Here is a 14,704-nt window from a genome sequence, read left to right on the forward strand (position 1 = left end):
CTTAAAAAAAGACCTAAACTCCCATACACCAAAAAACACCTTCAATCAATTTCCTACATTCCATCAAAAAAAGCATACAATACCCTTATATAAAATAACATCTGGTTTTAAAATAATGTAGAAGGGAGATAACTCTTGTTTTGGAAAACAATTTTCTACTCAATTTTAAACCTTAAAAATGGCAAATAAAATACTAGATCCAATCATTAGATTATACGATCCGATTCGTTATTCATTTAACACGAAAAAAGAGGATTATATTACCATCTCACCCACTGTTGGTTCTAAACCCCAATTGAATGATGGTGGTAGAATTACCTTCGAAATAAATTCATTATCGAATTGGTTGCTTCTTTCCGATGCTTATTTCAGATGTGATTTGAAAATTAAAGATGGAACTCAGAATCAAGCTCCTCAAACTAATACAACGTTAGAAAACTATTTCTTTCCATCTTTATTTAGCGAGATGGTTTTGGAAGCTGGTTCAAATCCGATAGAAACAATTAAACACCCTGGGGAATTTGACACAATGTTGAAAACAGTTTTATATCCTAAAGATTTCGATTCAGTCTCAGGTTGGATACCCGATGTTGGCGATGGAAGTGTTTTAAAAGAACCGGTAAGAAATGTTGCTGGATTAGATAGAGTGAGAGTTGTTGCTCGAAACACAATAGAAAGAGTAGCACGAGCAGCTAATCATGGATTTGAAAATCGAGTACTTCAGTACAATAATATTGTTGAGAATAATAGGTGGGATAATTGGAAATTATATCCTTTATTCGGTAAAAAATTCATCTACAAAAAGAAATCAACGACGATAAGATATTCTTTAGAGAGAATGGTTCAGATGCAAAATTAGAAATAACGAATCTCCAACTTTTCATACCAGTAATAACACCATCAATTGAAGTAGAAACGAGAATATTCAACTCATTACTAAAGATAATGAAATAGCTTTTCTTCATCGTAACACGGTAGGTAGCATGACTTTAACGGGACGATCCACCACGTGGCCAATCACTAACACTATTAATCCCGGAAGATATTTAATGGTTGGTTTCAAGAACTTACCAGATTCTCAAACGAATAACAATAATGTCTTTAGAGTGGCAATGAACCAAACTCAAAATCCTTTAATCCATTCAAGTTCAAGTAAGATTAAACAACGATAATTATCCTTACCAACTTTTAACAATTAATCCAACCACAAAGGATTATAATGAATTGTATAGAAACTATAAAAATATGTGTGAATTATTTGGAAATCTATCTCAGTTTGAATATGTAGATTTTGCACTTAATCATCCAATCTTCTGTTTTGATCTATCAGCTCACCAAGAAGATCTTTTCAAAACAGGAGTGAACATAAATATTCATATTGAAAAAACACAAGGAGATGTAACAGGTTATTGTTTATTATTGGAAGAAGCAAAACATTTAATTAAAATAGCAGATAGAAGAATGATAAGAATTGAGTAAAAATACACCCTTAAAAATGAAAGTAGAAACTTTAGTTATGAAAATAATACAAGCTGTTGAAACAGATTCCCCAACTGTAATAACTTTCAACGGTAAAAAAAATCAGTATAACTAAAAAACTTATTGATAAATACAAATATTGTAAAGTCAGAGACGATATAGATTTAGAAAGAATTGATACAAATGTAAAAAAAAGGTGGATTTATATTTTCCCTACCTTTAATATTTGCTGGTATTACCGCGGCGGCTACAGTGGTCGGTGCTACAGCTGCTGGAGTCAAAACTTCCAACGCAAAGAAAGCCGATGTTGCAAAAGCTGCTGCTACAAAAGCTGCCGAAGAAAAGAAAGCAGCCGAAGAACATAGACACAATTTAGCATTGGAAAAGTTGGCAGCAGAGGTTAAAAAACCTAAAACGGAAAAGAAAGGTTCAGGAGTGGGAGATATGATAGGCACAATGAAAGAATGTGGAAAAAGATTTAGTGAAGAAACCAAGAAAACTGTTAAACAAGGATTAAATAAATTATTAGATAGTATTGACACAGGCGAAATCAAAGTCAAACATAAGGGTAATGGAATATTTTTAAAAAATATACACACTAGAGAAGGAATATATCTTTCAAAGTATAAAGGAGAAGGAGTCATTTTTGGAACAAATTAAAATAATAAAAAATTTAATCATTCAGAAATATTTCCTAATAACCCAATGCTTATGTGTATATGCCGTAGTTCCAGAGCAATCGTATTATCAATTTCTCAAAGCTTTAGAATATCTACCAAAGAAAGATGTTCAAGACCTATTTCAATATTACGAAGGAGAAGTGGATATAAAAGATATCATAGATAACTACATCGAAGGAAAGAAACCAACGGATATAAAAGTTTTTCTTACGAAAAATGTTAATGATCTAGACTTGTCTAATATTGATAGCAAACGAAAGAACTTAATATTGTTTGACGACTGCGTAGCGCAAAGAAATCAAGCTGTTCAACAAGAATTCTTCACGAAGGGAAGACATCGCAACTGTCACTGCATATACCAATCTCAATCTTTTTACGGGATGGATTCTATGTTCATTAGAAAAAACGCAAATTGTTTTTTATTATTTGAATTAAACGATAAAGATTTATCTCAAATCATTCAGTCGATAAATCACGGAATGGACAGAGATGCATTTAAAAAGGTTTGTAAAGCTAATGGAAAAACCCAGATGAACATGGATATGTATTTGTAAATACTAGAAAACCCGCGGGTGAAAGAGTTATGCATATGTTAATTTTATTTTGTAAAAATGGATTGGAATAATATTTTAAAAAGAAATAAAGAATATATCAAGGCTAAGAATAAAATAAAGACCCAAGTTGAAAATAACAGATTACAACAACTCGGATTAACGGAAAATCTACAAACTCTATTTCAACCCATATTAAAATCTCAAGAGGATATTAAAAGGAAATTAGAATATAAACCGTCTATAGAACCTACACCTCCTATAGAACAGCCCAAAGCGATTGAATATGATGGTATTATAATTAGGACATAGAGATGATATAAATCGTCTTTTTTCAAACCCTAAAGAGCATTTCACCAATCGTTTAAATCAAGGTTTATTGTTTAATGGATTTAGAATAATATTTAGTCCAAATTCCCCTTTATTCAAAATCGATACAAAAGACTTTATATTAACATTAACGAGAGGATTAATAGATTTAATGAATGGCAAGGATGTTGGTATTGCCGATTATAAGGATTTAGTAGCATACTCAAAATTTCTACATGCAATTAGAAAGTCGGGACCCGAAACAAGAAGATCGAAAGAAGTTAAACTATATATAAGAGTAATTGATCAAGATGATGAACACGAAGTTGTCGAAGCAGATGATTATGCTGAAGACAACAATTCAATCACACAAGATATAGACGATTTCGATCGAAGATATGGTGGCATCTGGTCAAGGTATAACGTTTTTATCCGACAACAACGAGGAACTACTTAATAGATTACGAGTAATATTAGCGGCAATGAAGGAAGGACATCGATCGCACAAACAATATAATGAAGTAAATTGTATATTAAAAAGACTCCTAGAAAAAGGAATCATAGATGAGTATAAAAGCGTGATTAAAAAAGTAAAATAAAGAACAACTATTCGTCATCACCTCAAATAAATCAGACATTAAATTATCTCTAGATTATGAGTACGAACTCGATCGCAATCAAGAATATGAATTGGGATTAAAGTATTTTTCTGTTTACAATTCCATTAGAAATATCAACGAAAAATATAACCAAATAAAAATATCAACAGATACCGGAGTTACGTTCAAAACCATACGTTTACTGCCAAGAAGCTACGAATACATAGCCATTAACGAGTACTTATCTGGAGGAAGTGTCAATGGTAAAAACAATATTGAATTCGAAGATAATTTGAATCTGAACAAAATAAAATTGATATTAAGAAATAATAGTCAAGTTGAATTCAACGTAGAAAATTCATTGAATACGTTACTAGGATTTGATAAACGAGTATACACCCAATCCACTTTAGCACCACACAAAGCTAATATCGAGAATGATATCGATGTGATAAATATACATTGCAATTTGATAAACGGTGGATTTTTCAATAAATACAAACGTCAGATTATCTACAGTCTTCCAACATTCACTGTACCGATAGGATATAGAATTATAGAGAAACCATTTCAAACAACGTATTTACCACTTAATTCCTTTATGATTTAAGATATAAATCTGGAAATCAAAGATGGTAAAAATAGGTTGATAGATTTTTGTAACGAGGAAATTGTTATTCAACTTCATTCAAAACAAAAAAAATTAACACTCTTCATTCTCTTCTTGAATAGTAAGGTAATAAAAATCATCAAATTCGTAGTTTTCATCTATGTTCAATTCTTTTCCATTGTTGTAAGGAAACATGATTCCTTCACTGTTTGGTGCTTTTCTCTTAACGAGATTTAGATAACTTCTAAAAAACTTTCTTTTGTTTATCATCATCCTTTGGAATAACTACTCCATTGGTGAAGCTTTTTACCCAAGGTTTCTTAAATTCATTCGTTACATCCTGTCCACTAGCTAATCGAATATAATCTTCTACGGATATCTTATCTTTAGAGTAACCCTTATACGTTTTCTTTTCTTTTAAAACACCATCGGAAGTTAGAATGATATTGTATTTAAATTCATTCGTTACATCCTGTCCACTAGCTAATCGAATATAATCTTCTACAGATATCTTATCTTTAGAGTAACCCTTATACGTTTTCTTTTCTTTTAAAACACCATCGGAAGTTCGAATGATATTGTATTTAACTTTTGGCGCTAAATACAAAACAAATATAAATCCACCATCACCGTAATCATTCTTTCCTTTACAATAATCATTTTCGGACACCAACCCAGCTTCATTTAATTTATCCCAATTGCTAGACGAAATGTATAAACTATCGGTATCAGTATAGTATATTTCAGGCTTATAAAATCCATCTATCACGCGAATAAAATTATTCATTATTTTTTTACTGTGAGATAAAACGAATAATCCCAAATGACTAGGTGTTAGTCGTGTAGATTTAGGAGGAATAAACTCTTTTTCTTCTTCAACTATATATTGACTATCATTTACTCTTTCATAGTGTATAACGTGTGAATCGAAGTTGGCTTTTAAAGTCACTTCACTCCATAGATGTCTCGATGTAGTTGTATCCTTCTGAATAGATTTACCATACAGCGAATTACCTAATAATTTCATACAATTACTACCTACGATATTAGCCGTTAGCATCAAAGACCATTAGTTTAGTACATTTTATTTTTGTAAGTCTCGAATGAACCTCCGCTTGATCTTTCGTGCTAGCGCTATATTCTTTGAATAAATCAATTATATTATCACTTGCTGTTTCTGTGTATTCATTTAATATATAACAAATTTCATCCATTTTATTCGTTTCAAATGATTTTCGATTTGCCGAAACTCTTCCTCCTTTAATACTTTGTCTGATAAAATATCTTATAAAAGGGTATGTGAGTAAACTTTTTCGGTGTGTTTCGGAACCATTCTAGTAGTTTCATACCATTCTTCTTCAACCATTTCTTTATCGTAATGATATAAATAATACCAACCCTTTAAAGATATAGAAGGAGCCGTTAGATTATTGGAAATATTCTGAAATACAACTTCTTTCATTGCTTGATTGTATTTTATCAAACAAGCTCCGAGACATAACATATCTCTTTTAGCGTAAGGTTCCCATTCGTTTCTTAAAGGTTCCCAATTATCTTTGGTGTATTTTGCAATGTCTACGTCCTCGATCTTTCTCAAATTCATTGGTAGATTAGATGAATTTCCCCATGCTGCCAAACTAGATGATTTTTTCTGTAAATCTTCATCAGCGAATGAATTAGTTAAAGGTAGAGACAGACTTCCTCTGGGTGTTTTTAAAGGGCATTGTGTTAGTTTTTTTTACGTTTTTGGTCATGATCCAGTTATCAAAATCGCTAGCGTTATGAGCAATTAATGTTATTATTTTTTGATCTATTTTTCCTAAACGTTGTAACATTTGATCGATACAATATGTACCTACAAATACTTTCTACTATATTAGTCATAAGTTTGTTGTAAAATTCTTCTGGAATGGGATCTGTCGACTTTAAATCTGGAAAGAGATTATTTATTCTGTCTAACATTTTTCTTAGTTTTTCTAAATTTCTAACTTGCAAGAATAAGGTATGGCTTTATTTTCGTTATAGGTTTCGCAATCCCACGCGTATAAACATTCATCGGGAATGGTTTAGAGGTGAAACTTGCGTTATCGCATTATCATCTCTACAAGTTCTCCATACGTTTTCATCGTAATTATCTTCTATTTCCTAAGGTTTTGTTATTTCTTCTAATGAGAGAGAAATGTGATTTATGTAAGTAAAATAACCAATCTAATTCCTCGGATACTTTCTTTGGTTGAAAATGTCTATGTTGGGCATATAAATTTGAAAATTAGTATTAAATTTCTTATTGAATTCGCAGATTCTAGCAGTTGTCATAACTCCTTTTCTGTTTGATTATGAAAAACTGTTGATGAAATCTTGAAAATCTCTCGTGTAGTCTTCGTTTAAAACACGATTAACGCACTTTGCAAAGCAGTATCCATCGCTCAGTATATAACAATTTATACCGATATATTCTTTTATCTTTTTGAGTAGGGTAACACCACTACCCTTTTTTGATCTTTTTATTTCTTTGAAATTGTTTTTACGAAAAATCATTTTTCCTGTGAAATACCAATCAGAAGCATCCGATTTATTATCCACTCTAGCGAAGAAATTGACAAAAGTTTTTTAATAAAAGCTACAAATTGCATGTTTTGTTTGTGTCCTCCATCTTGAATTATCTCTCCATCTAATTCAATTTGCCCTTTAAATGTTATAAATTCATCAGAGATAAGGTCAATAACATTGGAAAAAAGTTCATTTGATATGAATTTTTCATCGTCTAAAATTTCAATTTTATTCATATTTTTTAAGCAACTTTTTTTTAACTTTTATTGATGATATTTCTACATCAAATTTATCTTAAATTTCATTGAATTTTTCTAATTCTTCAACTGTTATGTTCTTGTTTTCTCTCGATCTTTCGAAAAAATGAATAATTTATTAAGATATGTATTTAAATTTCTGTTTTCTTTTTATAATAAGCTTTCTTTTTTGATGTAAAACCTAAAGTAATAAATCCACAAGATGAAGTTTGAACGACAGAGAACGCGGCTAATACAGTTGGGACAATTATTGGAAGCATTAATCCTCCGGTTACGGCTGTTGCCATCGTTATCCCTACTGATAGAACTGTTAATGTTTTGAAAACAGAATCGATTCTACTCCATGTTTTTCTACATTTGTTGAATTGTTTTAGTTTTTCTTTTAGTTCGTTTTGTTTTTCTATCATATATTGTTGTCTACTTTTGAGTTCCATTTTTAGGTTATTAAATTAAATGAACTTCTGATACTCTAAAAAATGGAAGGAGTTCAACATTAACTGCATCATTTAGTTTAAATGGTATATTTTTTTCTTTATCTGTTATAATTTCAGGATAAATAATAAAAACTTTTACAGTTACTAATGATATTTGTTCTTTCGGATCATTAATTTTATTCAGATGAACTGAAAATTTTGGTTTTTCGATATTGACTCTTATCATACATCTACAGGTATATATATCTCCAACTTTTGATCCATCATTACGTTGAATGATTGATAAAAATATTATAAATTCTTTATCTTATTGACTTTCATGAATATCGATTGAGGAAAATATATCATTATTAACAAAATATAGTTTTACATATTCAAAGTTTGATGTTCGTAAAAACTCGTAACTCTTTGTGTCCCCTATACTTTGTAGTTTTGGATTTCTAGTAATATTCATTGATGGTAGACTTTCCGTTTCCAAAATCATATCAAATTCACCAAATGAAAAATATATTTTTCTTTATCTGGAATGATTAACATTCTAAACCTATCTATATATTTTCCACTCGTTTTAATTTCATATAAGTGATCTTTCTTGTTGTTTTCATCGTTAATTTCTAATTCTTTAATTTCTACATTTTTTGTACCATTGATAAACTGAAGAACTTTTTGAGCGTTAATTTTTTTAAAAATGCTTGGTTTTGTCTGAAAAATATTGAATCAACTTTTACCTGAAAGGAAAATTTATTTCAATTATAAGTTTTCCTTTGAAAATAAAATCATTAAAAACATTTCTTTGGGTTTAGCATTAGGATTTGGTTTATATTTGCTGTAAATCCATATTTTTATATTCATAGTCTGTAGATCAATATTATTAGTAATAGAAGTATCTTTATCACTCAAATTTCCAAATGGAAGATTGAAATAATATGATTCTTTCTTGAGAAACTTTTTTTCTAATGCGACTATATTTTTGTCCTGTTTCAAAACTAGGTTATTAATAGTGGTTATCTATGGTTGAATAACGTATCTTCATTTTCATCTGGAATGTTATCTATTAATTGTTGAATGTCTAATTTTTGTTTTGCAATCTTATCCTCTAATTAGATATTAATGAAATTAAATTTTGTAACTCAGTTTTATTCGCTACGTTGACCAATTCTTTTTGAATAAAACTTATTAAACCTTTTACCGCTTGTTCTAGTTTAGTATCATTAACAAAATTTTTATTATTTAGTTGACGTTTGAAGAATCTTTTCACATTACTGATTTTATCTTCTAAATGGTTTTTATTTACTTCAATTGAATTTATTTGTTCCCGTAAATATTTCTTGTGAACGGCGTCATTATCGTTTTCCGGAGACTTTAAATTAGTTATGCTAAAATTGTTCATATCTAAATCACATTGAAGAGTGTCTCCGATTTGATCCACAAAGTAAGGTTTCGCTTTATTTATCTACGCTGTAGTGTTAGGTTTTTTAGTTTCTTAAGATAAAGAACCCAATCCAAACTTGTTCGCCATTTTTATTGAGTTAAATCTATTCCAATTTCTTCGAATTGTTTTCCTAAACTCAACTGATATAAAACCCAAAGTGAAAGCTGACCAAAAGACCTTTGTCCCGGTAATTGAATTTGAAAGGAAGAACATTTGATTGGTTTATTAGTCAATTGCACTATCTCTTCAGTGGGTTCTAATCCATAAGAATCGAAGAAATATAAGTCATTTGAAGAGTCTTATTTACAAAACAGAATGATGAACTCCTTTTTGATCGGAAGTATGTATATTTGTTATAGCGTAAAATTTACCTTTCTTATATTTCAGATCATTTATTTCATACAATAATAAAACGGTGATATATTTAACTCTTTCGCCCATTTCATAAGTTGAAAGTTTGTGGTTGTGTCGCTTCCATATTTATCGAGAAATTCATTCATTTTTAAAAGTCTGTTTTTTGAGGAGTATTGTTGAAAACCCAATTGATGAAATATATACGTAGTTTGAAAAAAATTGTATTACATTCTGATAAAATAATATTTTGAACATAAATTTGCATTTAAATTTAAGAAAGCGTAAATGCTTGTCTACATCTCTTAATTCTTCATCTTCGAGAAATTCATTCATTTTTAAAAGTCGGTTTTTTGAAGTTCATTTTGATAAAACCTTCCTATGATTTGTTCTTTGTCTTGATCGATTAATCCATATGTCGGAGGTGATGTGCTGTTTACTTTATCAACGATGAATATTTCGTTCGTCCAGTATCCAACGTAACCTTTTTCGAATTTGCTTTTATATTTGAAAATACGAACTCGATCTCCGACTTTAAATTTGGGTTTAATATTTAATTTTATTTCTTTATTTCATTTTCGTAGTTATGTTGCGCGTTAATTGACTTTATAATATTTTGATTACTCGAGGCTTGTGTTGGTGCGACACCTATAGATGAATGAATTTTGCTATTGTATTCATCTAGAACCTCTGGTAATATTTTAAGCCATTTTTGAGATTTCAATTCCGTGAACTTTTTGGATAATTTATTTTTTATATCTCTCAATAACTACAGCTTTACCTTCATTATGCGTACTGTAAATTTAAAATCCCAGAGATTTCATATTTTTGTTATAAAATTCACTTCCTTTATCTACCCGCAGTTTTTCTGGATGACGGTTAATGCTCTTTGCATTCTCTCTTTGAAAGTTGGATTTGGAATATTTTCAAGTTCGATTATCATTTGCCTGTCTGCTTCGTGTCTGAAGTTTAAGCGCAGCGGCGTCAACTCTATTGACTGGTTCTTCGCCGGGTTTGGGTTTATCGTTTTCGTCTAATCGCAGATCTAACCTGGTACCTGAACCCGTGTAATTATGACCGGGAAGATGTTTTTCTCCGGGATATTTCGCCCATGGAAATCCAGAAAGAGAACCCAATGATTTTTGTATATCTCCTGAACCGAAATAAGGTTTTGGAGCGTGAGCGACAATCATTTTTATCCTATAACTTTAAAACCTTTTCCTTTCCTTTCTTCTATTCTCCTGTTTCGAAGTTCTCTTATTAGCTCTAATTCTTTCAACTCATTAGATTGTTTCATTGTGTCGCTTATACTCTTTCCCGCTTCCCCGATTGAGCCGATGGCTTTCGCTTCGGTTGAAATGAGTGATTTGTTTTTTGAAACAAAGCTAGCTACTTTTGGAATTATTGTTTTACCTAGAGAAAATAATGATGAAAAAATACCGTCGCCCGAATAATCTTCGAATCTGTGTTGTTCGTGTTTTAGAATTAAACTCATCCTATTTTTAAATGAATTAATTTAACGAAGAAATTGTGGTCTGTTTTTTTTTCTATCCAAAAAAGAGTTATCTCCCTTAAAAATAACATTATTTAAAACGAGGCTATTAAAAACCGGATGTTAAGCGAAACAAGGATGTTATTTTATACAAGGGTATTTTTAATATGCTTTTTTTAGTGGAATGTAGGAAATTGATTGAAGGTGTTTTTTGGTGTATGGGAGTTTAGGTCTTTTTTTAAGTGTAAGAATTTATGAAATGTTGGATGTTTTATGAAATGTAGGATGTTTTGCTGTAAGAATTTATGAAATGTAGGATGTAAGAATTTTATGAAATGTAGGATGTTTTGCTGTAAGAATTTATGAAATGTAGGGAATTTAGGTCTTTTTTGGGAGCTTACATATTGGTCGCATTTTCCCCATGAAATGAAATGGGGGAATCCCCATGCGACCAATCTATAAGCTCATACAATACTAATATGTAGTCTATACTATTCTATAGAATCAAGAATCCTGGTTCACGTGACAGACCGTAATTGCCTTGGATGCCGGGCCAGAATTTTGAAACTGTCTAAAATTTGCCATTACAGCCACGATGCGGATAAGAAACGTAATAGGCCGTAGGAAAAGTGGATAAACGTGACAATACGTAATAGGCGGTTACAAAACTGGTCGAATTGGTCGGGACGATGTGTGACGCTTTGCAGGCACGTATAAATCGTTAGGAAACTTAGCACAACCTTACAAAACTTAGATATGGTGATACAAATGGCCAAAATCCCACATCAAAATTCGGGCGAGGGGGCTGCCGTTAACATTCTGTAGCATTATATTATCCAGTTTTATGTAATCTAGATTATGTGTAGATTACAAAACGGTGTTCATTTAAGTATTATTCTATATTATTGAATATTATGCAGCAAATGGTTTCTACAAACCTTTAGGTAGTGTAATAATGGTACTCATATCTTGACCAACATCAAACCAATGTCGTTCTGTAGCTAAATTAAACACGCTACTGGGCTGGCTTTTTACAGACAGACCTAGACTTACTTCATATCTGAAAAAAAAACAAGTCTTCTTGACTTAATTGAAATCTAGCTCGGTACGACCACAACTTTGGTTATTATAATAATTATAAATACTTTACCTGATAGGTTGAGATGTTGTACTGGTGGTGAGTCTCCAATTAGCAGATAGAAACATATTTGTAAATGTATAATTAGTTTGAACTGTATCAGTTGATTGTAGATTAGTTACATCTATAACTTGAATTAGTTTTATATCGCTGTCTACAAATTAAAATCTGACATTATTTTTATATCTTTGCACAGGTATAGGATACTTTGAATAGAGTTATTTAGTGGTATCGATGGACGGGATACTTCTATCATTTCAGTATTATTTATTGCTGTACTCGTATGATGAGTTCTGTTTTTAACTTGTCATTGTATCTTCACAGTCCTATGCGGTCTTATATAACATGTAAGAGACAGTTTCATACAAAATAGAAGAAAAAATAAGCAATATTTTTTCATACCATTTGTTATACAGCCATCTGGTTCAGAACATGTTCTATCTTGTTCACTACAAACACAATGACCTTCACAGTTATATGGCTGACATCTTCTCACCAATGAACCATTTTTGTTTGTTCTGAGATCAGTATGGATCAATTGAAATTCATTGTATATTGGTCTACTTTTGAGTCCTACCTGTAATAGAATAAACTGCTTGATAAGAAAATGGTGAAAAGGTCCAAGTTCAAAACAAAAAGTAATGCAACTTTAAAAAAAATTTTATGGCTGATTTACGAAATTAATGAATTTTCCGCTAAACAACTTCCGGTTGTAAACATATATTTAAAGTGTAATTGTGTGGTCTAGAATGTCTGGTGCAATGACAAAATAACAACATATCTCTAAAAAAAATAATAACTAAAAAAATAATGAAGACAATAGAGTTTCGAGCTCACTTGGAAAGCTGTAATAAAACATATTATTGCGAGATTTGATTTTACTTACCCCATTAACAGCTACAATAGATATAAAAACAGACATTCCATGGACAAGATTTCCTGCTGTTTCAACTGTTTTAATCTGTACTTCTCCTTCATTTTTAAATAATCTACCATCTTCGTGGAAATATTGCACAGCTTTACCATCCTATCAGATACAATACAATAATAATTATACATGTATACAACTATATTGAGTACCATTAACTATAAAATAACATGATATCATTCACTCGTTTATCTTTTTCGGCTGTTTTGTGGAAAGACTCACACACCTTATTTAAATCAGTGTAAAATGGTTTGGTACCAACAGATACAAGATAATACTGTATACCACTATGAAGATCTGAAAATCCCAGCCAAGCTATAGTCAATGATGTAGTGTTCCATTCGATCCATCTACCGGGATGTCTGATTATATTGGCAGCATGATTCGATTCTATTGCGAAGGTTCCTGAAATTCAAAAATGTCGTAAATTATACCTGAAAGTATTTCTAAAGCATGCTATTTATATCTATATATCTACTTGATCAAACTGAATTTGTTTTAAAATGATTTATAAAAAATACTAATTGTTAATTAAGCAGTTTGACCTAGTTTTGGCGTTTGGCTTAATAATGGCTCAATATTATTAGTGGAACCTGTAGAATACGTCGACATATTTCTCTACAACTAGGTGTTTACTAAAATCAGTACCAAAGGAGATACTTAAGTAGAGAAATGAAGGTTGCAAAGGTCAAGGTCAAAGATTATCAGAACTTTAAAGACTTATCAGAAAAAAAACTTTGACTTGAAAAAAATAAGCGTTTTATAGCTGATTTACGAAATTAATAAAGTTTCCGCCAAACAACTTCCGGTCGTAAACTGATGTCTTACATATTGTTAATTGAGCAGTTTGACCTAGCTTTGGCGTTTGGCTTTATAATACGAACATTCATTTATTCTACTTTATACAATACTTTATAAACGTGAATATTGACTTACCTCTAGTCGGAGCTGTTGTATCAACTAAAATATCATCTGATACAGAAGATGTACATAACCCCGCTAAATTACAACCGATAACCTTTACCCTGTATTTACTACCATCATGTAGAGATAAACCACTAAATACATACTCTGTTAGAACACTTGGTATCTATAATAAATACATACTCTTTTAGAACACCTGGTATCTATAATAAATCCATACTCTTCTAGAACACTCGGTATCTATAATAAATACATACTCTTTTAGAACACTTGGTATCTATAATAAATACATTCTCTTTTAGAACACTTGGTATCTATAATAAATACATACTCTTTTAGAACACTCGGTATCTATAATAAATACATACTCTTTTAGAACACTTGGTATCTATAATAAATCTATACTCTTCTAGAACACTCGGTATCTATAATAAATACATACTCTTTTAGAACACTTGGTATCTATAATAAATACATACTCTTTTAGAACACTCGGTATCTATAATAAATCCATACTCTTCTAGAACACTCGGTATCTATAATAAATACATACTCTTTTAGAACACCTGGTATCTATAATAAATCCATACTCTTCTAGAACACTCGGTATCTATAATAAATACATACTCTTTTAGAACACCTGGTATCTATAATAAATACATACTCTTTTAGAACACTCGGTATCTATAATAAATCCATACTCTTCTAGAACACTCGGTATGTATAATAAATACATACTCTTCTAGAACACTCGGTATCTATAATAAATCCATACTCTTTTAGAACACTCGGTATCTATAATAAATACATACTCTTTTAGAACACTTGGTATCTATAATAAATACATACTCTTTTAGAACACTTGGTATCTATAATAAATACATACTCTTTTAGACCACTTGGTATCTATAATAAATACACACTCTTTTAGAACACTTGGTATCTATAATAAATACACACTCTTTTAGAA

At 30.6% G+C, this 14,704-nt stretch overlaps 4 protein-coding genes across 4 annotated transcripts in view; 2 read left to right on the forward strand and 2 right to left on the reverse strand.

Annotated features, from left to right (window-relative positions):
• Positions 1–178: 178 nt before the first annotated feature.
• LOTGIDRAFT_165390 (hypothetical protein) lies at positions 179–859 on the forward strand (the record flags this gene model as incomplete). Its single annotated transcript, XM_009062407.1, has 1 exon — positions 179–859. The coding sequence occupies one exon, from the start codon at positions 179–181 to the stop codon at positions 857–859; it is 681 nt and encodes a 226-aa protein (XP_009060655.1).
• Positions 860–1,495: 636 nt separating this feature from the next.
• LOTGIDRAFT_165391 (hypothetical protein) lies at positions 1,496–2,713 on the forward strand (the record flags this gene model as incomplete). The annotated part of the gene is made up of 3 exons (XM_009062408.1): positions 1,496–1,571; positions 1,676–2,047; positions 2,208–2,713. 3 exons carry the CDS (start codon positions 1,496–1,498, stop codon positions 2,711–2,713), a joined length of 954 nt encoding a protein of 317 aa, XP_009060656.1.
• A 1,759-nt stretch (positions 2,714–4,472) lies between these two features.
• On the reverse strand, positions 4,473–5,831 carry LOTGIDRAFT_165392 (hypothetical protein; the record flags this gene model as incomplete). The annotated part of the gene is made up of 2 exons (XM_009062409.1): positions 4,473–5,266; positions 5,627–5,831. 2 exons carry the CDS (start codon positions 5,829–5,831, stop codon positions 4,473–4,475), a joined length of 999 nt encoding a protein of 332 aa, XP_009060657.1.
• A 4,347-nt stretch (positions 5,832–10,178) lies between these two features.
• LOTGIDRAFT_165393 (hypothetical protein) overlaps positions 10,179–14,704 on the reverse strand; it is a gene marked incomplete at both ends in the record, with an annotated part of 28,107 nt that continues 23,581 nt past the window's right edge. Inside the window, 9 exons of the mRNA XM_009062410.1 lie at positions 10,179–10,405; positions 11,683–11,804; positions 11,895–12,036; positions 12,285–12,459; positions 12,769–12,909; positions 13,037–13,215; positions 13,747–13,900; positions 14,214–14,270; positions 14,473–14,529. Of these exons, the coding sequence (XP_009060658.1) occupies positions 10,179–10,405; positions 11,683–11,804; positions 11,895–12,036; positions 12,285–12,459; positions 12,769–12,909; positions 13,037–13,215; positions 13,747–13,900; positions 14,214–14,270; positions 14,473–14,529 (1,254 nt within the window). The remainder of the gene's footprint in view (positions 10,406–11,682; positions 11,805–11,894; positions 12,037–12,284; positions 12,460–12,768; positions 12,910–13,036; positions 13,216–13,746; positions 13,901–14,213; positions 14,271–14,472; positions 14,530–14,704) is intronic.

This window comes from Lottia gigantea, assembly GCF_000327385.1.
Source record: "Lottia gigantea unplaced genomic scaffold LOTGIsca_51, whole genome shotgun sequence".
Lineage (NCBI taxonomy): Eukaryota > Metazoa > Mollusca > Gastropoda > Lottiidae > Lottia > Lottia gigantea.